General features: G+C 33.6%; 1 protein-coding gene across 4 annotated transcripts in view; it reads left to right on the forward strand.

Moving 5' to 3' along the window:
• The window catches only part of LOC135839787 (collagen alpha-1(XVIII) chain-like), a 318,681-nt gene that overhangs the window by 23,676 nt on the left and 269,977 nt on the right, over positions 1-25,028 (forward strand). For all 4 annotated transcript variants that reach the window (XM_065355987.1, XM_065355989.1, XM_065355988.1 and 1 more), the window contains exons 3-4: positions 12,911-13,152; positions 13,291-13,596. In XM_065355987.1, the coding sequence (XP_065212059.1) occupies positions 12,911-13,152; positions 13,291-13,596 (548 nt within the window). The remainder of the gene's footprint in view (positions 1-12,910; positions 13,153-13,290; positions 13,597-25,028) is intronic.

The raw sequence follows: 25,028 nt of genomic DNA on the forward strand, positions 1-25,028 counted from the left end.
AAAAAATTAAAAAAAAAACAGGAAAAAAGTAAGACATTTTTTTCAAATTGTATTTGGGTGGAAGGGGGGGGGGGTGTTCCAACGTTCCATCCTGTTACTATCGATTTTTTTCACTAGGTATCTTGAGAAAACATTTCGATTTTTCCTTTTAAATTTCAAAGTTTTGTTTAGATCTTTCTCCCCAAATTTATCATCACTTAAGAGAAAATTGTTAGAAATTCAAGCTTTAAAACAAGAAGAGAATGAATGGAAAATTTATACGTTTTGATTTAAAATATGGAAAAACAAGACATTTTCCTAAGAATATCTCAATATTTTTCAGAATATAGGAAGTCTAAAAATTTTGTTTCCAAGGTTTGAAAACAGGAAAATAGAAGTAGAAAGTGTCGTCATAAATCAGAACATCGTGAAAAAAAAGAAGAGAAAAAAACAGACTTTTTTAAGGAGAACTTAATTTTCAGATGCCTATTTCAATTTTTGGGAATCAAAATATAAAATCAAAATTCCTCACTTTTTACCAAAAAATTATTATGGAATGGAAAAAAATGGCACAAATCATTTCATTTTTTAACTTTGGGGAAGGAGAGTTCAGTTGAAAAACTTTTCAGCAAAAAAAGGGAATTTGAACAATTTCATCTAAATGAACACAACTTTTTGACCATTATTGCCAATTTCAAAAGAACGAGAAAAACAGCCAAAAACTTTTCAATTTTTTCCCGTTTTTTGAAATTGGCAATGGCCAAAAATTTGGAACTTTCGCTCTTTTCAGAAATCATATCCTTCGATGTTTTGGCTCAATTAATACGAAATTTTCGAGAAGAAAATATTTTCAAAACATGAATTTACACTAAAATAAGCGATTTGTAAATTTTTAACAGCTCAGTAGTACCCTAAAAGTGGTCTTGAATTTTAATGTTAATATCCTAATTCTTTTCAAAACGTCTTAACTAGGGACAAGAGCGAAGAAACGGCGATTTTTTTCGAAAATGCCTCCTCTGTAGTGATTCATATTAATTTCCCTTCTATGGCCACTTTCGAAGGTTAAACCTTTTCTGTGCTAGGTACTTTATAAAGTCAAAATGAAATTATCCTCTGAATTTGATCGAGTTTCGTTGACTTTTTTTCTCGAGATCTTCTATATAATGTCGTTCAATTGAAATAGTAAAATTTCTTCAATGTTGAATAAAAAAATGATACAGAAATTTGAGCGGAAGACGGGGAGGGGATGGAGAACCTATAACAAGTCTGAATTCAGCAATTAGAAATTTCTTATATTTTATGCCTCAAAAGTTGGTTTTTTGAATTTTTGACACTGACCCACCACTTCAAAAATCTAAAAAAAAAAATATATATATATATATCAGGTCTTGAGATTGAAATTTTTGTGAAAATTCTAACCTGACTATTTTCAGTTTTTGAGCAATAGCAGTTTAAAATTTTTCAAAGGTTCATTTGGCTAGAAAACAGTGCAAAAAAAATGAAAAAATCCATGGATTTGTTCCTAGTTCCTCGCTTTATTCTAGAGATGGTAAAATGTGTGGTCAATGAGAATTTTTCGCGAGGAAAACACGTTCTTTTTTCGCACGGAGGCGGGGGGAGAGGGTTGGATAACGTTTTTTCAGTTCTAAAATTCGTTTTTGTCAAGGGCTGATTCACCTATCTGAACCAGAGTAGGGTATCCTTTTTCACACTAATTTTGGGAAAAGAGTATTCGCTCCTGCGAATAAGTCGAATCTCGCAATTTTTTCCTCCACAAACCACGCACAATAGTGCCAGTATTTTAAAACTCTATTCTCGAAAAACTCATCAACCAGGCTAAATTTCAATAATTCCATCGTTGAAAAAATATTTCAACCATTACCTCCCACAACGAAGCTCATCCAGACGATAATTACTCTGTCATCGTATCCGGATGACAGCGGCGGACGATAATTTGAGGACAAAATTACAACTGCACGCACTGGCAAGTTCAAAGTATCAACATCTCTTTGTCGGTTTTACGCCAGTATAAAACGCCAACACCTTTTTTTTTTTTTTTTTTTTTTCGTCGAATCGCGTTTAAAAGCTAATGAAATGTCTCCCGGGGTATCAAATTTTCAGTTTAAATTAACAATAAAAACAGAAAACAAAAAACGTGCTACTACGATTAATTTTTTTTTTACAGCGTTTGGTTTATCATAGGCAGACATTTTCATGCATGGTTGTGATTTTTTTTTAAAGCTTCCTACCGTAATACACACTACACAGGTAACTCTAATCCAAAATTAAAGAATGGAATTGTATTAAAAACCCGTCAACGTGGAATGAAAAGTCAAAAGGAAAAATAGTAGGTGCACACAAAATATAGGTTCATGTTCCTAGCTGCTTTCATTATACACTTCTCGTTCTCGCCGAATAAAGATTCCAAGTAAAGGGGTAGGTAATTCATAGAAAACTGAAGATTTTTTTCAAAAAGAAATCGATATTAAAAAAAAAAGAAATGTATGGCGAAAAAGCGGCCTTAATAAGAATTGAAATGACGAAAAAAAAATGCAAGAAGAGAAAAAGAGCCTCTTTTTTGTACACACTTTGACTTTTTGCGAGTAATATACCCTCAGCTTGTTTTAGTGTACCATATACTGGAGGCTGTAGCGATAACGAATTTCAAGAGATTCTTTGATGCGTTTGAATACGATACCTACGTCGATAAGTCCCATTCAACTTTTCTCCCTCCTTATATAATAAGCACTATTTTTAATAAATTTGCCAATTTTTCTTAAGCAAATTTCACGCACTGAGGAGTATAGCTAACGCGACTAACCAGGTAATTTCATAAATGAGTAAAGTTGCGCGGATTAATTTTTTTCTTTGATGATTATAATACGCGTGTATGTAGCGTAGGTCTAGGTACTTGAATATCAAAAGGATTTCACTTCTAAGGTAATTTCAGAACTTCTTTAATAAGTATTAATTTTATTTCGAATTACTGCGGGCAACTTTTACCCGTCTTTTGAATTATGTTCCTCGTACCTAAACCTAAAGCTACCTACGCGATGGAGAAATTCCTATAGCAGGTAGTAAACATGTACCTCCTCCATCAGTTTCGGTGACATTTAACGAGTAGGTACCTAAATAATATTAAACTGTATCGCGTTGATGATGACCATAATTTTTAAGATTTTATACCAAAGTGATACTTATTTTAGTTTTTTTGAGTGGGTGTATCGTGTTGAAAATTTACGAGTAGATGTAGGTACTCGTAGTATGAATGAAAAATGCTCTCGTGTATCGATATCGTGATTCTAAAGGGTTACAGGTGATGCTTCATCGGACAAAATTAGTTTAAAATTGGTCTCTGGAGTTTTTTTTGGGGAGGGGGCCGAGTTTATTGCCGCAAACGGCAGCTCATCGAAGTTATTTCTATTCACGAACGTGGTCAGGTCAGAATGCTGCTAAAAAGGGCCCAAAATTCAAGCACGTGCGACAAATTTGCGGAAACGAATTGAAAATTGGTATCTGGAGGTTTTCTGGGGCGGCAATTTCTTCATAATTAAGCTGCACTTTGAAGTGAATTCATTCGAAATTGATTTTCTTTCATCTTATAAAATTAGTAAAAATTCAAAAAATCCGGAAATTTGATAAAATTAACAATGAATTTTTGTTTGAAAATTATTCGAAATTACTTGGGAAAAACAATTCCTTAAAATTTTGTGCAACTCTATTAAAGGATCAGAAGATGTTCAATATAATGGCTTGACTTTATGAAAAATCGTCATAAAATTCAGTCGAAATCAGTAAACTGGCAAATTTATTTTTGAAAATAGTCACAATCAATAAAAATTTTTTTTGAAGCGTGTCATTCAAAATAGTAATTAAGTACCTTAAATTCCCGCAATATGTAAAAATTGATTTGCTTTTTGGTTTTCAACTTAGAAACTCCACAAGACTTTTCAAGTTTTCAAAAGCTGCTGGCTTCTCATGGTCGTCTGTATTCTTGTCTGGTCTCTCAAGGACATTGACCCGTGTATCTGAACTCTCAAGGTCACTGACCCATATGTCTAGTCTCCCAAGGTCACCTGCCTACGTGTCTGACGACCTTTAGAGTCCATTGGCTCATCTGTCTAGCTTCACAAGGTCGTATGTCTTCCTATTTGGCCTTTTTAAAGGTCATTTTGACCTGAGTGTCTCAACTATCAAAGTTACCGACTTACTTGTCTGGCTCCCAAAAGTCGTCTGAATGCCTGTGTCACCTCTGAAGTTCATTGGTCCCTCTGTCTGGCCTCTCAACGTTACTTGTTTTGCCTGCCTGGCCTCTTAGGGTGATATTTTATTCTCCTGTCTGGCACCAAAGATCGGCTGCCATTCTCTTCTTCTTCAATGTCATTAAACTGTCTGTCAGGGTTCCCATGGTCGTTTATCTCCTGTCCAGCCACTGAAGGTCATTGACCCGTCTGTCTGGTTTCTCGTGTACAAGTGTCTTTCTGTCCGGCTTCATAAAATCATTGACCCGTCAGTCTGACTTCTCCAGGTCGTCTGTCTCCCGATCCGGCCTCTGAACGTCATTGACTCGTCTGGCTGGCTTCTGAAGATCATTGACCTGACTGTCTGGCTTTTCAAGCCCGTCTGTCTTCCTGTCTAGCCTTATACGAGTATAAGGACAATGACATGCTAGTCTGTCTTCTCAAGGTCGTCTGTCTCCATGTCCCTTGTCTTAAGGTCATTGGCCTGTCTGTCTAGATTCCCAAGGTCATATGTCTGCCTGTCTCTACTATGTAGGTCATTGACCTGACGTCTGGCTCCAAGGCGGTCAGTGTAGCCTTGTAAGACCGTTGACCCGTCGGTCTTGCTTCGAAGGCCGTCTGCCTGCCTGTCCATCCTTAAGGTCATTGACCCATCAATATGACTTCTAAAAATTGTCTTCTTGTCTTTCCAGTCTCTCAAGGTCTTTGACCCAAATTACTTGTAATTTACCCAGTAATTTATTAAAAATTCCCAGTAATTAAGTACCAAAAATTCCCAGTAATTTACCTAAAAATTGAAAATTTCCAATAATTCATCAAAGAATTTCCAGCAATTTAACAAAAAAAATTACCAGTAATTCACCAAAAAAAATAACCAATAATTTACCAGTAACTTGCCAAGAAATTATCAGTGATATACCAAAAAATTACTAGTAATTTAGGTACCAAAAAATTACTAGTAATTTAGGTACCTACCAAAAAATTACCAGTACCTAATTTACCAATAAATTATCAGGAATTTACCGAAATTTACCAGTAATTTACCAAAAAATTACTGGTAATTTACCAAAAAATTACTGGTAATTTACCAAAAAAATTACCGTTAATTTACCAAAAAAATTACCAGTAATTTACCAAAAAAATTACCAGTAATTTACCAAAAAAATTACCAGTAATTTACCAAAAAAATTACCAGTAATTTACCAAAAAAATTACCAGTAATTTACCAAAAAAATTACCAGTAATTTACCAAAAAAATTACCAGTAATTTACCAAAAAAATTACCAGTAATTTACCAAAAAATTACCAGTAATTTACCAAAGAATTACCAGTATTTTCCAAAAAAATTACCAGTCAATTCCCCAAACTTGCCCATAATTTACCAAAAATTACTAGTGATGTGCCAAAAATTTCCTCACCGTCTGTTATTTAACAAGCATTATTAAATCATCATTTCAGCTACCAAAAGTCACTGAATCTGCAATCATTAATCAAAAATTACCTGAAATTCACCAACAATTACTAGTTTTTTTAAGCAATGGAAATTTATTATCTAAGATTTTTTGAAATTCTTAAAAGTTTGATGAAATGCCAGGTAGAGTCATTTCTGGCATAATTTTAGCAATTCATTATTTTTTTCAGCTTTTGAAAAGTCTACCTTGTGTAATATAATATGTATCTACTAATGGTCTGCTTCAGTGTGGCTCAAAATGTTTGAGAGGCCACTTTTTCAGTTTTTCAAAGTTCGAAACAACTCCAGAAATTTATCACAATTTTTTCAAGCCCATAAAAGTTGGTAAAAATATTGTAAAGTCATGAATTCCCAAAATATTCAAAAGTATTCGAAAAATTGTAAGTAAAACATGCGATAATTTTGGATAAAAATGTTCAAATATCAATATAATAGACACCTATGTGCAAAAATATTCATTTTTAGGCAAAATATTTGAAAATATTTGTAATGAGCTTCGGCTTATTTTAAATGATTTTTTTTTTTAAGGAAAAGGATTTTATTTCTTTGGTAATCAGGTGCAAAAAGTGCTAAAAAAAAACACATGAAAAATAAAATATTGGTTTGCTGTACACACGTGAAAAGTGTGAAAAACTGATCCCAAAGCTACAGCAATGGATTAAAAAAACACCACTTGAATTACTATATGCCCAAAAGATATTTTTTGTAGTATAGTTCTTCATAGGTCCAAGTAGGTACAGCTAAATGAATAAAAATATAGCACGTGCAAATAATAAGGCGCAGACAATACATGACACCGAGAAGATAATAGGCTGGAAGATCTACTCGTTGTAGACAATTTGGAACGAAGACACGAAAACTGATTACGAAGCTGTAAAAAATACACGATAAAGGCGTGTTTTTAATCCAAGAAAGAATTTTTTCCCCTCTAATTTATTTTGACACGAGAAAGTGTCATCGTAGTACAATACGCAAGTAAACGCGTATCTACTTCTACGTGGGTACTCGATAGGCTACGAAAACTAACGTTTTTCAGCCTTTGCAGATTGATTGCTGAGAACTTCACAACACATTGCACTCCTCCTATTCTACTGACTAACTGACAAAATGCGATTAATTTTAAATTTTTTATAATTTGTCTCTTTCTTCACATGGTGTCAGGCAGAGCCGACAATACACGTGCCAAAATCACTCCATGTATTACACTTACCCTTATAAACTGTTCGTTGATTTTATACTCAAACACTTTTATGCATCGATGATCCTTTTTTCTGCTACCCATACTTACCCATTCTAATTCTATAATATACTGTACCTATATTATGTTCGTTTCTAAAAATCTTTAATTTATTATCATCTCAAACGCTCGAGCCAAGTTGAAAAAAATTCAGTTTGATGGCGATTAAATAACATTCAGACGATGACCAAAAAAAAAAAAAAAAGGTTGTTCACTTTAGCATAGCCGGTTATTTCTACAATATACTCTTTCTCGTACACAGTCCTAGTGTAGTTTCCAATTGAAAACTATTCATGCGAATAAATTTCACTTCCTTGACCGTTCAAAAAGCCTTTGATCCTGTTTGATTTATTTGACTATGTCTTACATATATAGAGCCCAATCGTACACGAATCGTTCGACTCGAACGAATTTTCGTACTTTTGTCACGTTGAAAAAATATACGCATTTTTTATTATAGGCCCTTTTTCACTCACCCTGCTCCTCATTCTACATGTATATCTGGTTATGTTTTTTTTCCTTTAACCAAATATACTATAGCATATTTGTATGTACCTATACATATAATAGGTAGGTACTTCTTTGTATCGAAATCCAGACGACTTTTTTTCTATAAGAAATGGTACACTGTCTATTTGTACATATTTGTATTGAGTGAACTTCGTGTTTTCACTTTTACTGACACGAATTGGTCAATAAACGAAAAACGACATCGATACAGACACCCCCCCCCCGCTCAATGATACCAATTCTGGTTCAGTCAAGGGTAGATAGAGATACAGGAGAGTTGTTTGATCTAGCTAGAGAACATTATTTCAATAAGTTTCATCTGTGCTGTGTACCTATATTTTCGATTACACCTGCAGCTTAAATTCAAATGAAGATGACTGAAAAATAAGGGGAGGAAATGGAATAAAGAGTTTGGACACATGAAATACTTTCTACGATTTTTTTGAGGGTGGAGAAGACGAAGAGGAGGAGAGTAGAAGGGGATTACTTGAGTCTGGTACAACTTTGAACCGATTTCATCTCAATTTTCAACACGTTTTTTAACTTGAAGTGAAATTTTATGAGATTTTTGAAGGTTTTTTCCACATTTGAATGAATCAAATTGTTGTTATTTTTTGTCGATTCTCTCGCAAAATGTTCAATTTTCGAATCAATTCCGCGATAATTTTTCTAATCGTAAGAAAACGGAGGACGAGGGAACAATCAGTATTATTTAAGTTCAGTAGAAGTTTGAATCAAATTTGTCTTAATTTTCAACACATTTTGCGATTTTGAGCAAATTTTTATTTGATTTTTTGAAGGCGTTTTTCGAATTTTAATGATGATAATGAATAATGATGATGATTCAAATACTTGTATTTTTTGAGGATCAGGAATTTTCACTCTTTTCAAAAAAATGGTTCAAAAATCTTGATATTTTTTGTTCATTTTGGATACTTAACTAAATACTTTGAATGAATTTTCTTAAACATTTTGAAAGTTTTTCTAAAATTGAGTGAATTTTTGTAAAATTTGGTTCCAATTTTTGGATTTTTTGAAGATTTTCCCACAAATGTCCAATCTTTGAGCGAATTTCTAGGAACATTTTCTCAAAGTAAAAGATTGGGGGGGGGCGGATTATTTGGGTCTAGTAGAACTTAGAATCAATTTCATCTCTATTTTCAACTCACTTTTCAATTTAGAACAAATCCTCGTGCAGTTTTTTGAAATTTTTTTCCAAATTTAAATGATTTTTATTTTTTTTAGACGATTTTGTTCAAAAATCTTGGCATTTTTCGTTCATCCAAAGTGAATGCTTTTATAACTTCGATCTGATGATGAGCAATTTTTGAATGAATTTCTTGAATATTTCTCTGATATGAAGGGGGAGGGGAGAAGAGGATTATTAGAGTCCTTTAGAACTTCGAATCAATTCAATTTCAATTATCGAGTTATTTTCCAATTTTGAACGAATTTTCACGAACATTTTGGAGTTTTTTTTTTTTTTTTTTTTTTTTTTTTTTTTTTTTAGTCAAGTGGATTTTTGGAATAATATTGATTTTAAGGTCTAGTGAACTTTTAGAGGTTCTGATTCCAAGTTTAGATTTTTTTAATATTTTGAATACCTACTTGAATGTTTCTTGTTCACTATTTTGATTTCAAAATGTTAAATTTTTAAATGTAGCTTCAGCAAATTTTTTCACCTCAATTTCAAAGTTCTTTTCTGATTTTGAGTGAATTTTTATGAAAATTTTGCAGATTTTTCCAAATTCGAATGGATTTTTCAAAATTTTTTTGTAATAATCGGATTTTTTGAAAATTTTGAATGAACGCTGTTCATTTACAATTTTGATTTCGCAATAGGTACATATTAAACATTTTTGTATGTATTTCTAAAAAATTTTCTGAAAATAGAGGGGGAAGTTTAATCAATATCTTTTCAATTTTCAAGTCACTTTTCAATGTTTGGTGGCATTTTGTGTGGTCTTTCAAGATTAGACACATTTTCAGAAAAAATTCCAATGTACGAGTATTTTTCAAAAATTTTAAATTTACACAAAATGATGATTCAGATAATTCATCTGAGATGGAAAAGAAAGATGCACAAGAGATAATGATCATTCAAGTGCAACAGAATCTCAAATTCAATTGAAGCATGTGTTTCCAAAACGCACCAAGTCCAAAAAAATATTGATAAGAAATTCATGGTACATACTTAGTACAATTTGGAAACGTAGGAATGACCCAAATTGGCTGATTTTTTGATATGTTGTAGTCAAGACCCTTGGGCACAACATATCAAAAAATCAGCCAACTTGGGCCGCAACTTCATGCTAGTAGATGGCCTTGCAACCTCAGAATCTTTGAAAATGGACATAGTGTGTTTCAGAAACACATGCTTCAATTTCAATTTTCGAGTTATTTTTTGATTTTGAATAAATTTTTATGTTAATTCTATTTTCAGAACATTTTCTAAAATTTATCTAGAGACAAATGTTCGGTAAAATTTTTGGCAAATTTTGATGAACAGATTTTCCAATAATTTTCGAGAGGTAATGAGGATCGAAGATCTTTCAAGTCCAGTGGAACTTTGGACTGATTTAATTTCCTAAATTTTGAAGTAGCTAGGTAGGTGTTGACTTTGAAAAATTTTTAAAGAAATATTTTGATGGTTTTCCAACTTTCTATTTTTATAGAATTTCATCATGATTTTTATTTTGAGTTGGTAAGAAACTTTTTTTGCCACTTTCAGCATTTTCCAAAGTATGTACTTAGTAGGTTTTTGGAAGATGCTAAAAAATTTTCTAATTTTATTTTTTTGCCAATTTCGAGATAATTTTTCGACCTTCGCTCGATAATTGAGGACGTCATAGCAAAAAGGACATACGTGTGAAAGTTGTATTTTGAGAAAAAACTGTTTGAAAGTTTGAGTGCTTGTGAAGTTTAGAAATGTGCATATTTGAACATGGTGACGATTTTATCTTATTTTCCCACTATCTAACTATATGAAATGCTATGCACCATCAGTCTGGAGGAAACTGTGTGTTAGCGGTAAGCGCTCAAACATTTCAAATTATATGTCCTTTTTGAAGCGAAAAATTGGCCAATTTTTTTTTTGATTTAAAAATGTTTTTGAGGAAATTTTTGGATTTCAACCAGGTAAATAATGGTTGATAACACAAAATCGACCATGAATAACCCATTATCTCTGAAAAAAGATCGCTACGCTGAGTAAAAAAAAAAAAACAAAAAAGACAAGTTTTTTTGGCCAATTTTTTTTTATTGATTTAAAAATATTTTTGAGCAAATTTTTGGATTTAAACCAGGTAAATAATGGTTGACAACACAAAATCGACCACGAGTAACCCATTATCTCTGAAAAAGTAAATTTTTAATCGACTTCACAGTTTTAAAATGGCGATATCTCACTGGTTTTTCGACTTTGTGAAGTGGGGGTGGTCTGAAGGTCTGAAGAATAACAATATGGATTCGTCTCAAAAAGGACATATGTGTCATATATACCCCTTTTTGGTATGACGTCTTCAATTTCTTGTCAGAATGAGAGAAATATGTGAAGCAGTCAGAATTTTCAGAAGGGGGAGGGTGAAAGGGGCAAAGTTTTATCAAAAGTTTCAGTATTTTTTTTGATTTCTCAAAAAACAGCCCAGTTTTGTGCAAATTTACCTATGTGGCCGTTTCCTTCAACTTTATCGCCAGGACGGAGAGAGGTGAGAGGAGGATGGAAGAATTTACCTTGCTATCAAAATTGTTTTATTACGTTAGGATAGATACATTTTTCTGCGATTTTCACGCCAGGATTTAAACAAGTAGGTATTTTAAAATTTTGTTGCTTTGTCGAGAAGATACATTATTCTTAATGAATTAATTATTCATCAACGCCGACTGATTGATTACAACATAGGTACCTACCTCTTTCTAAAACCATCCCAAAGGACGCATTCTACTCTAACAAAAGCTACTTCTTAAATGTAGCTATTAATGCACTCGACCTTTGGGAATTTTTAATATGAAATATAATCAGTACAATCGCGTAGCATTTAATCGGTCGTATAACTTTTTTGATTTACAACGAAAAGAGCTCTATACCTCTACCTATAAAGTTACCGGGCGAGGTGAAATGAAGCTGAAAAGATTAAAGGCACGTCGAGCAGTAGCAGACTTTTTAAAAAAGTTCTTTGTGTACAACATGTACCTACCGTATACACTTCTTGAGAGATTTATTCGGTATTTATTTTTTTCGTGCTGTGCTACCTAGTTTTATGTATAAAGCCGTTATCATAGTTCTTTCATTTGTTTCAGCTTTATACTTTTTTTCTTCTTCTTCTTCTTCTTCATCTCCTTGCCTAACTTTTCCCTATACCTACTATACTATAGGTAGTCCTTTGCGCATTTTAGTTCGAAAAAGCAACAAACAGTCCTCAAGGGTGTAAACGATCATAACGCAGGACGAACCTCTCTCTTCTTTTTTCTTCCTTCGTCTACCTATACAGTATATATAGGTACTTTCTGGTGTTCGTATTTTATTTGTTTTATCTTCAACGTTAGAGTAGTATAAGAAAGGTAAACAGCCGAGTTAACTTTTCTCCTTTTTATAAGTTTTCGATTATCTGATCTCTGTAAACAGAAGTCCAATGTGACTTTTTTTTTTAGCAATTTGGAAAAATATAGAGGTTTTAAGGCAGGCTTGTATCAAGTTATAAATAATTGTTGTGAGTAGAGGGGTCGAAATACTAACTAAGGGGATGATGTTACCTACAACTTGTTTAATTGTACGAGGGGTTGTGTCCTTTTCTTCAACGACACGTGGCCTGGCGTTTACTTTAATATTTCAAACAGGAAAATTATTTTTATTTCGAATGACTTAAGGGTGAAATTAATTATTTCGTTGAACGAATCTAAAGATATTTTTTTATGATTCCTTTTGATTAAATTTTCAGTACAACGAATTTGAAAAATTTAGAAAATTTGTTTAGGAAAATTTTCATCTCTAAATTAGGTTCCTTTTTTTAGTGAGAAAGCGGCCGATTTTCATCAAAGGATTTGTTTCAAACGTACGAATAACTCGTCCGATGGGAATTTAATTTAAGTAAAGTATCGGTCAGAGTTTGTTCCTCGAGATGAATTTTTATTTTGTCAAATTGAAAGCTTTAGAGTGCGTAGATACGGAGGCGAGATGAGTGGTAGGTGGTTTAATTTAATGCTTTTGTAGCTTGTATTGGAAACGCCCTCTGTTCAGTTGGTAGTAAAGTTGAGAAGGAAAAATATCCGAAAGTTTGGAATAGTTTACGTAGAGAGCGGTATCGTGTGGTTGGGTAAGGAGAAAATTACTTGACTATGGGGATTTATTTTATTTGGAAGAAATTTAGAGTACCTAAATTGTACTCAAATAATTAAGAAGATTTCACATTGATTTAGTTAAATTGATTCTAATGTGGGTACATCATTACTGATTTTTTATCCATTTTTTTACAGTAAAAGAACACAATTTGCTGGGTACGATTAAAATACCATTCGAGGATCCGAGAACTACATTTTTCGATTCAGGCGTCGATGGATTTCCAGCCTACGGAATCATACCCGGTTCTGATATCAAAGTACCATATCGTTCGTTCCTTCCACCGAAATTATATCCAGAATTTTCGATCGTTTGTACGATAGCTGTGAAATCATACAATGGAGGATTTATTTTCGCTGTCGTAAATCCTTTGGAAACGGTAAATAAAACTATTTCTTACGTAGGTCTAGGTACCTATCTAAAATGAAACATATCGCACTCGTATCTCATAGAAAAAATTCCATTTTGCTTATAGGTAAGTATAAATAGTAATGTGCATATTTACTTCAATTGACAGGTGGTCGAATTCGGAGTCCAAGTCCATCCTGTGGTGGGACTTAATCGCATGAATATCAGTTTATTGTACACAGATATTGGGAAATTCTCGTCTTCTCAAATCATCGGTAGTTTCTTGATACCTTATCAAGTTGGAAAATTCATCAGATTCGCTCTTCAAGTGACAGGAGATAGTATCGGTCTGTATCACAATTGTAATAAATTCGAAACATTGTACATGAAGAGGGATACCAGTGAGTTACTCTTCGACACCGCATCCACCCTGTATATCGGACAAGCAGGACCAATCATCAACGGAAATTTGAACGTAAGTACCTACTTGGAATATTTATACCTACCTATTATTATTGAGTGAACTCAATTTACGAGTAATTATACAAAGTGCTACATTGATACGGTAATGACATGGAGAAGAATTTACCAGGATATTACTTAATAAGATAATTGTGTAAACAGTTGAGATTTCATTGATTAATGTTCAAAGTTACCCATTAAGGTTGATCATGAAAAAAAAAAAAAAAACTGCTTGAGAATTTTGACCAAATTCAAAGGAGCTCTTCATTTTGAGTTGAAAGTCGCCCAGAAAAAAAAACATTAGCTCTAGAAATGCCCCAGGAGGAGAGATAAAGATCCCAAAAGAAGAGACATTTTCGAAAAATCTTTCGCTTTGTCTCACCTCAACTTGTTTTGGGAAAATGGTCCAGTTCTCAAAGGTATTATTTTAGATTCTGGGTCGATCCAGGCCATTGTTTTCAAAACCCAAGACCACGTTTAGGGTTCTCCTGCTTCTATTGAACGGTTGAAGATTTGCCAATCAATTTTTCCTGGGTAAATTTGTATTTTAAAAATTTTTTCTTCCAAAATATGTCACATTAGGTACCTAATTAGGAATGCCAAAATATCGAAAGATATCATTTCCGAAACAGGTAGGTATCACATTTTGGAAAACAGTGGTGCCAATTTTTGAAAAATTCAATAATGATCAAAAAATCGTCACAAAATGCATTCCAAAATATTCCTCCAGTTTCAGAAATGATATCTTTATTCGATTTCAAAACACGACTTTTTCCTAAAATAAGCAATTTGCTTATTTTCAACCGCTCAGTCGAACCACAAAACTCGTTTTGGATTTTGAGGAAATCTCGAATATTTTTTAAAACTGGGTCGTTTTTTCCTAAACAGGTTAGGTAGAATTTCGAGTGAAAAAATCGGTGATTTTTTCAAAAAGGCTCCTTCTTTGAGGATATTTGCAAATGACTAGTGTGCCACTGCCCCCAATAACAACCGCCACTCCTCTCTATCTTGAGCTAGTATGGCCACATTCGCAACAGAGCCAACTATTTTCCAGACTGTATCAGTCCATCTTGTTGGAGATCTTCCTCTCCCTCATGTTCCAGGGACCTTGCCAAAGAGAATTCCTTTTTCTATGTTTTCTGGTCTTCTTCTGGCTATGTGTCCAAAATAACTCATTATCCTGGTTTCACATATTTTATTTAGCCTGGTTGATTCTTGCAGTTGTTCCACAATTGATGCATTTGTTCGGTGCACAGGCCACAGTGTATGGTATCTTCAACAACCTGAGCCATACCCACATTTCAAAGGCATCAATTCTTCTTTGATCATCTTGCTTCAATGTCCAAGTCTCCGCTCCATATAAGAAAACTGGAAAAACTAGCATACTGATTGGTCTCTTCCTTGTTTTTATGGAGATTTTCTGGTTGGTGGTGACTTTTCTCAACCGAGACATCACTGCTTTTCCAAGAGCTATTCTTGTTCTAATTTCCTTTGCTGATCCTCCATCAGCATCCACAAATGAACTCAAATAAATAAAAAGAGTTCACTTTTTCGAATTCATTCAAGGCTTTGGATTCTGGTAAGTATCCAGCTCTATCAACTACCATGACCTTGGTTTTCCCCACATTTATGAGGAGTCCCATGTCCTCACTGATAAACCTGACCCACTTGATCAGTTCTGCCAGTTCCTCTTCATTTGCAGCTATTAAGGTGGTATGTCATCAGCATAATGGAGATAGGAGATTCTTCTTCCTCCTGTCTTGATGCCGCCTTCCCAGTTCTCCAAGGCTTTTCGCATGATGTACTCACCATAGATCGCACCTCGAGAGTAATGAGGTGACATCTCAAAAAACTCAAAAAAGTGAAATTTTACAGGAGAGTGATTTTCTTTTTTTAAAAAACTTGATTCATTATTTTTATCAACTTATAATTAATTATGAGGAATGAATAGCACCTCATTTTAAAGATCTGGTATCCTACCTTCATTTAGCATAAGAACACTTTGAAAAATAAAATCTTAAAGAGGAAATATTTCAATGTTTGGAAAACATTTTGAGTTAGAACCTTTCATTAAAGTTGATGTGGAAGCGAAAGGAAGCGTCCAAAAAATTTCATGTTATCAAAGTTGTAGAGAATTAAATTTCCAATCGACATAATGTCGTTAGTTTTTTTCTAGAGTGCTTAGTTTTTGAGTTTTTCTCCTCTTTTTGTTTAATCCAATTTTTAGTGTGGTAATTAGTGTTTTTCTAACATGTTAATAATTTTGTTTATTAATTATGGCACTTTTGAATACATCTCCGATTATTCCGGACATCGAGAGTATTTCTTGTCTTTACATTGTACCTCTAGTAATACATTCCCATCGAGGCATCTAGTATGAGTGTGTGCATCAGAAAGAGATAGGAAAAATGTACAGTGTCCAAGTAAGTGTAAGGTAATTAATTATAAATAAATCATAATTAGTTGAGATGGATAAAATAGGTAAAAATACTCCTAGTACTCGTATTAGTGGCTGTATAGATAATACCCATCTTATTCTGGAAGAAAGACATAAATTTATCATGTTCTTAGTTATATTTAAGTAGTTTTCACACCTAATAAGTACTTAAGCTAAAACTGAGTGATTATTAGTGTACAATATATTGACGAGAGTGGTCATCATGTGAGCCACAGCTCATATGACATTAGAGAATGGCGTTAAGATGTGTTTTTAATTGAAGAACAACTGAGAATATGCATGGTGAGCTGGTATTATCTACATAAACTCTCCCAATACGAGCTAGTCTGGGACGAGAGAAAAATATTCACCCCTTAGTGAAGATTTCTTGGCCGACGATTCAATCGAGAGATCATTATAATTCTTACTATATCACAGCTAATGCCAACTTCCACTGTGTCAATATTTTTCTTGATTTTTTTGAAAATTAGCAAAAAATGACCAAAAAATTGGCACCACTGTCACCTTAATTGAGAGTAGGTAATTGAGCCAATACATTGAAAAATATAATTCCTGTAACTTGAGAAATTTTTTGAATTTTTTGACATTATTTCCAATTTGAAAAAAAAAACAAAAAATTTGGTAAGTTACCTATTGGCTATTTTTCTTTTTTTTTTTTTTTTTTTTTAAATAAAATTCGAAAGTCTTCACCGAATTTGGTTATAATTGTCCAACAACTCTTTTTCAAGATCCTCTCTAATGTAATGATTGTAAACATATTTCATTCAATTTTGAAATTGAGCTATAATTTTTTTTAAAAATTACAACATTACTAAAAATCACAACCTACGAATCCCTCCACTTTTTTTTTTACAGAAATTCTCTAGTGAAATAATGACCTTAAATTTCCACTTTAACCATTAAAGGGAGGAAGAAAGTACTTATCTTGAAGTCGTGAGCTAAAATGAGCCCAGAGATAAAGTCATTTTGCCAGCTTTCTTCAACAATAGGAAATCTACTCGTGAAAAAACTATTGATCAGTTGTTCATTTTAGAAAAATTAAGGGTTGTTCGAGGACTACTTAGTTTATAATTTTATGAAGGTATTATTTTATCGCTGACCCCTTCATTTTTCAATATTTTCAAAAAATTTCTTATTTTATAAGGTCTGGTCATACTTTATGATTTTTATGCATTTGCGATTTATTGCGGAATTTACAAATTAGAAAGGCTCATAACACTTCTAGAACTTGGTTTGCACATATTTGAAATCAATTACATAACTTATTATGTTTGAAAAATTCAAAATAAAATTTTTTTGAAATGAAAGCTCAAAATTTTCTCAATAAACACAAAAGTTGATTTTTTTCTCGAAGTGCCATGAAAGATGCCTCAATAACCACTCTATCATTATCCTGAATTTGGGCAAAACTCGTCAATTTTTTCCATGTTTAACTGAATCTTTATTTAAGAATTTGAGTCGCACATCATTTTGAGAATCCTTTGAATCTTTTTTCAAGTCACTCATGGACTAGAACTCATATCTAACAAGCTTATGCGCGTATCTATCATAAATTTCAATTTCAGAGAATCATTCCATTTTCTTTATTTTTAAATTTTATTTTTCAAGTGTTGAGACGTAAAAAATGCTGTTTATTACTTGATTTAGAATCACATTTTACATCAGATTTTCTAAAATTTTCCAAATTTTTTAAGAAATTGAAAATGATATTCGGGTTACTTTTTGCATAGTTTTTTACTCCTCAAATTCTTAGAGTTTTTTTTTTTTAGTTTTTAAATGTAGAAGGTTAAAAATCATGTTACCGGGCTAAAAAAAATGTCTACTTTCACTTTCCCTTTTCTCTATTTTTTTTTACAGTCATATGTTTTGGAAAGTTACAAATTTTGTCAACTGATTGCACAGTTTTTTACTTCACACTTTCTTGATTTTTTTCAAGCTTTATCAGGTAAAATTTTTAATTTTCAGAACTGGAAAATCCAAAAACTCGCAGAAATCTTCACATGAGTTTGAAATTAAGAACACGAAACCACCACTATTGATATTATGTATTTGGGAGTTTTTATGATGTCGTTTCATTAAAAATTAGGCCAGATTTAGATGCCTGAAAATGTGTAAAAATCAAAAAATTCACTGGGCTTAACTTTCCCAGGAGTGGATTCGGCAGCATTTTCGCGCCTCCTTCAACCTTTTTGGAAACCCCTCCTCAACCCTCACCTCCCACCCCCCCATCTTGAGGTGTCACTTTCAAAATCGGCTCAAATGTGGATAAACTCATTAAACAGGTCGAGTGTAATATAATGTACAACTAGATTTTTAGCTGCCTAACTTCATATTCACGCCTCGCCTTCTGAAGCAAATTCAAAATTCTGGAGAAATTGAAAAATCGCGCTGGAGGCTCAAACTGGGTGTCTAATGTTTCTCAAATTCAGACTACATCATGATTACAGTAGAAAATACGTCATCGAGTCGAGTATTCCACCTACTTACCTTTTTTTCCTTCGACATGATTTTTTTGTAATCCAAATTCCAGAGTTCTATTCGTTATTTGAAAACTTTTTTCCTTTACTTAAGGGAAATTGTTGCGTTGTTTGCTTCTTTTCTTATACTTAGTCGATTTGTTTGAATCCGTCTTCGTCTGTGGAAAATTTTCTCCGACACCGAAATGAGTTTTAATTGAAATTTCGCCGAGTAAATCGATTACACTACAACGATGTCTCATTGTTGTATACAAGTAAGTTGAAATGTTTTCAAAGAATGAAAAAAAAACTACTACCAGTGCCGTATGTTTGGCGTTCTCTCTCTCGCTCGGTTCACTGTATAGTGAAATTTCTATAAAAGAGAATATAATTACTTTTCTAATGCTTATTCTGTACTTTGGCTTGTGTATTGCACCATCAGCGAGAACTGATGGAAGTTTTTCTGAGCAGTGTTGCCCGTGCTGCCCCCTTACATGTATTGAGTATAGTATATGCTTGAAGAAGGGCAAAAAAAAAGGAAACGTACAATTTCGCTTATTAAAAATTAATACCATCGGGCGCGAGTTTATAGGCGTTCTTTTGCATGATCCGGAATGAGGGTGTACGACCGGTAAACATTGTACCTACAATACCTACCTATGTGTAATGTGTACTCGTACGTGTATTTTAAAATGAGTTTTCAATTTCGCGTATTTCTACACCGTTCGTTGTATGGCACATACTACTATATGTATAGGTTCCTATTACCTACACATATGGGAAGTCGTAGGCTGTCTTTTGTTTTTAATTTTACCTGAATTGTTGTCTTATGTAAACTGTACGCATTGCTTCAGTTGATTCGTTGAATTACTCGGTGTTTGTATTCGTGAAATAATTTATACCTGTAGGAAATTTGTGTGAAGTTGGATTTTTGGGGGTTGAAGGGGAAGGGATGTATGTGCTTTGAGCATATGCCACGAAATGTCGTAAAATGACAAATAAAGTTACAACAGCAATCGCCATCACTTTGAAGTCAATAATTTTTTTTATCAGATTGGAATATTGGATCCCTCTCAAACTGATTTTAATGGATTTTTTCTTTACAGAATTGGCGTTGAGAAAAAAAATAATCCATGTGGCAGAAAAACTGCTGAACCTACTGATATTAAAACAAAAGAGCAAACAAAAATGCATCGCAAAGTACCAAATTAGACTCGAAATTTGAAATTTGGCATGTACCTCATTTTTGATGCCTCAAATCGATTGCAAATGCTTTAGAACCGTTTTGAGTAGGTATAGTTCTGGAGCCTGTAGAAGATTTTTGAAAGTCGATTTCCACAAAATTTTCCCCTGAGTTCAGTAATCTGCTACCTATAGGTGCTCAAACCAGTTACAGAGTTGACCCAAAATGACCATTTTTTGGGCTCCAGGGGTTCCCAAAGTTGTGGATAAAATAATTTTAGGAACCACTGAGTATTATTTTCGAAGACTTTCTTAGTGTAAAATATCTGTTTTGACCCAGTGAACGTTATGTGAGGTGTTTTTTCCATTTTCGACTCTCCGAGGCGGAAATTGGGGAGGGGGGTTCATTTTTGGAAAATTTTGGAACCACCATTTTGAACCTACCCCTTTGAACACCGCAAAAAAAGTTTTCCATCGTTTATTAGTGTCTGAAAGACCTCCATCCTACCAAGTTTTGAGCTCAATAACATTTTGCGCTGGTACTCAAAAATCCAATTTTCCAATTTTTTGAGATTTCGATATTTTAAGGGAACCCTCGGAAAACCAGAAAAGTGCGATTTGCGCCAAACGTAACGTTTTGAGGCATATATTCAATTATTTATGTGAAAAATGTAGTGGGAGAAAATTACAGCTTTCTCCCCCACTTTAGTGGGAGAAAATAATTTTCTTCTGTCACTTAAGCTGGGAGAAGCCTAATTTTATATTTTTCTGTCACATATATACTGGGAGAAATTTATTTCGTCGTATTTCTGTCTGCCTACGTGGGAGAAAATAATTCTATCTCTGTATAGAATGAGTTTTCTCTGGTCTTTTAGACGAATGAATATTTTTCTGTCCCCTTAACGACGGATATTCGACCATTTTAATAACCATTTATGACGTCAGTGACCAAATGCGACATTTTTCCCAACCTATTTAGTGGTGGTGGCGCCTACGATCAATCGCAATCGCGAGATTATCGAATATCGACGATGATACACGATCATAACTTCGTACTTCCGGTGGTGGCGCCAAGTTTTACCTCCACTTCCGATATATCAACCAATAACAACTAAGTTTTTTACGATTTTCGCCGAATATACGCCAACATGACGTAATATGAGCGCCGGTCGCCTACGTTAGCGCCGCTAGACGCGATATACGCGTGCGCCACTTACCCCACCCAGCTACTGCACGATTTTCAACTACCGAAGGTTATAAATACTCCGATCCGAGAAGAAAGACCTCAGTGCATCACTCTTAGCCTTAGGTTAGTCATCAGTATTCGAATAAATTCTCTTTATTTGTTACTCCTAACCAACACACAAGTGCCATAGCTTGGGTTAGTCTTCAATGAGTCATTTTTCAAGAACTTGTAATATCAAGTTACAAGTTGTTAGTTGGTAAGTACTACAACTTCCGATGTCGTCATCATTATCTACTTGGATTGATCTGCAGTTCAATCCAAGAGATGAATTAGATCCAGTACAGTTCGTGTTCAAGTTAAGTAGGCAATTCGGTCATACGAAACCTACGATACTAAATGGATCAGACATCCACGACTCGGGCATTTTCGTTGCCATAGACGATTCTTGTCCTTAACACTGTTTCCATTGAGGATAAGTTATCGATTCCCGTCTTCCTCGGATTGGTTTCTGACAATTTAGTACAGGGGTAGGCACTTTAGGGCGTTTCTTTTCCTTTTTTTCCAAAATTTCCTTTATTCTGATAAGTTATTTTGATAAGTTTATTCTGATAAGTTTTATTCTGATAAGTCTCCCTTTCCCAATAAAAATCCCTTTATTCTGATAAGTTATTCTGATAAGTACACAAATCAAAAAGGACAATTTTGTATCAAAATGTCCACATTTTTCTCTTGGCATAATTATAATATATAAGTTATTTCACGAGTTCTTTTCTTATTTATCGACAATTGTCGAATCGTCAAATTATTATTCTTGGTAAATCATTCCATCTACGACAAAAGTAAGTATTTCCACGAATAAAGTAAGTATTTCTACGGTATGAGTAAATATGGCATTGTGGCGTATAAGACTACGCAGATTCGTACAATATACGAAGTATTGTATCGTGTCCCCAGGACAAATATAAATAAATTTAAATATTCCGGTGGAAATTAGGAATAATTCCTCGTCCGTGATTCATACAACCCCAAGATTATTGCACTGAGCTATCATACGAATCGCGAGAGATATTAATTATATGCACACGATCACATCCATTAGAACCAGGAGAGTGCATAATAGGATATCCAGTACACTGAAGTGGATATGAGGTTATTAGTTACAATTAAGTTGTGTATTGTCGGCTCTCATATCTTCAAAGAAATCAGAAATTTTCCTTCTGGAAAATTTCTGGGAAATTCCAAAAATCAAAAACCTTTAAACTTCAAAACGAAAAAATTTTCTGAATTTTTTGTTTTATGGTAGTTTTTGATTGGGTTCCAGTTTTTTCTCCCACCACAAAAAGTTTAATTAGGCTCCCTGTATACTTGTAATTTTGAACCCTTTTTTTTAAAAACCCTCACTTTGGGCACCCCTGTAAAGGCGTTTTTGTATATTTTTTCAAATAAATTGAAGGATTTACATTTGAAACGCACTAGCAATTGCTCGATAATTTTTCATTTGATTTTTATTGTAACTTTCGAAATTAAGCTATTTTTGGGTCAGTTCTGAGATTTTACCATAAAATTTTTAGATCGCCAAAAATCACTTCTAGGAACTCCTTCAAATGGGATAATTGTTTCTAGTTTACTCTCAACTCAAAATAAAGATCTCCACTGAATTTGGTCAAATTCTTTCCACAATTTTTTTTTTCTTTTCGAAAACCCCCCTAATACATAATAGTACTCATCTGAGAAAAAATACTGGTAAGTACAAAAATCAAACACATTGATTTCAACACCACCTTTACCAACTAATAAAAAAAAAGAAAAAAAATATAAGAAATAGAAGTGTGAAAAGAAGATGAGAAATTCTCACCTCGCATACGTAGTATTACGATGAGGAAACATAATACACTACGAAATTGGTTTAACGAGCAGAAATTTTCCTTGCAAGGCAACCCTATTACACAAAACGGGATCCCGAGCTAAAGAAATGCAAAAGGAAAAACCGGAAACCGAACTTTAACGTGGCGGAAATGTTGGCGAGAAATTTACAAAACTGAATGATGAACTGTTCCCAGAACACCGGAAATTTTTTTACAAATGATTTCGAAATTCCTTAGCGATTAACAGTCGCGTAAAATAAATAATTCAGGGAAATTACACGACGACGATGCGACCGCCGCGACGTCTTCAATAAGATTACTTATCCTTCTCTCTATTTTTTCACCCAGCTAACTCCTTCTTTCTCGTTATTTTATCCCTTTTTTTTAAGCCACCGAGCAGAAGGAGAGTTGCGAGTCTCTTTCTATACACAGATTTTCTATCTTCGTCTCTTATAGTTGAAGTTTTTTTTCTTTTTATTTTTTGTTAAGACGTAAATGAATCACTCGAGCGGTTATTATGCATCACTACACTTTGGCAAAATTATATTAAATAGTTCCAGCTATAAACGTAAGTTTTTACCTAGCTTACTTGGAACTTGGAAAGTGGCAAAAATTGCCAACTTACGACGAGTAGATTGTGGATATTCTGGTATACATCCAGTTGTCTTAAAAATTAACAACCAGAACAACATCGTGAAAGCGAATAGTTAAACCAGACGAGTGCAAGTTTGTTTTTACAAGTTTACGAGATGGTCGTCTCGTAAAATGATATTTTTGCAGTTCGATTTTCATTTTGTACGATGCTAGGTAAATGATACCTTACCTATCTGGCTCCAGCCATGATGCTGAGAATAATGTGCTATGCAGTTGGTATGATAGCAGATGACTGTGTATGTGTGTAGGTGTACTCGTAGATATATCAAACCAAAATATACGTGTATTACCTCGTCTCGTATCATTTATGAAAACACTGCAGTAAAATTTACCAAAAAACACAAACGAACCGTCTCGTTTTTTGAACTAAAATCAACAAAGGTACCTATTTTGTTTTCGTGTATTTATTCGACGTAATATTCCGACGGTGTTCGTATTTTTTTACGTTCACTTACGAAACGATTTTTTTTTCATACATCCAGTGGGGCGGGTGCCTGTTCAATGCCTATGTACATATCTCCAATCTCTATGTTAGGTAGGTATTTATTTTTATTTTTATAAGAAGTAGTCTCTGATTTATTATAAGTTGAATGAATCTCGTTTTTAGTGGTGTTGAAAGCGAGGAGAGAGGGGGAGGGTCTCTGAAAATCTCACATTTTAACATTTAAATAAAAATTGTTCAATAAAGTTGAGCTTTTTAAAAAAATTTTCGTTGTTTCTTTAAAACAAAACCTTTAAGTAAAAACCTCATCACACTTTACAGATGAAATTTCACACTCTATACAATTTAGTTTCTCCTCATTTTTTTCCTCGTTGAAATGAACCCTTAGTTTTCTTCTCAAAAATAAATTTTTCGAGATGAAAATTTTAAAAGAGTCCCTAACTTTTCAATAAAATTGAAACCGTCACCAATCAGCTCGAAAGGTCGAATTAATTTCAGCAGTTGAAATGTTGATTGGTGGTATATTTTGGGGTCCTCTTTCGATTCCCTTCTGCCCAGTTCAAAATGTTTTGAGCCAGTTATGATCATCCCCTAGTTAGGTCAAGGTTTAAAATTTGCAAATCGCTCATTTTTTGATAAATTCGTTGGATTTTACTATTTTAATTTCAGCTTTGAAAAATTCCATTTCAATAGAATATAATAACTCATGCAATCGAGGCAGAAACTTGGTGTTGGAATCCTTATGAACGGTTTTGGGACTGGTCTGAACCGCCTTAAAACATCCATTAAATTTCTGAATTTTATAGTTTTGGAATTATTATTCCCATCAAAAAGAAAATGTTGAAAGATTTTGACCAAATTCAAGGAAAACCTTCATTTTGAATTTCGAATCAAGCATACTATTCAAGAAGATAAAACAGATCACCCAGAGATTTTAAACCACAATCACGTGAAATCACAGCCGAGGATGGTACAGTCACATGGGACTCCAATAAGATTCTAGAGAACTGAAGATTGTATTGTAGCAAGCTACTCGTGTATGGGAGTGAACCATAGAACCCAAACAACAATGAAGTATCAGAAATTGGAAATTGAAGTGGACAGTGTAGAAGAGCCAGAAATCTTACTTGATGAAGTGAGAGATGCCATCAAGGCGTTGATAAAACACAAAGCACCTGGATGTGACAGTATTGAGACTGAGA

The sequence above is a fragment of the Planococcus citri genome, chromosome 3 (genome assembly GCF_950023065.1).
Source record: "Planococcus citri chromosome 3, ihPlaCitr1.1, whole genome shotgun sequence".
NCBI classification, from domain to species: domain Eukaryota; kingdom Metazoa; phylum Arthropoda; class Insecta; order Hemiptera; family Pseudococcidae; genus Planococcus; species Planococcus citri.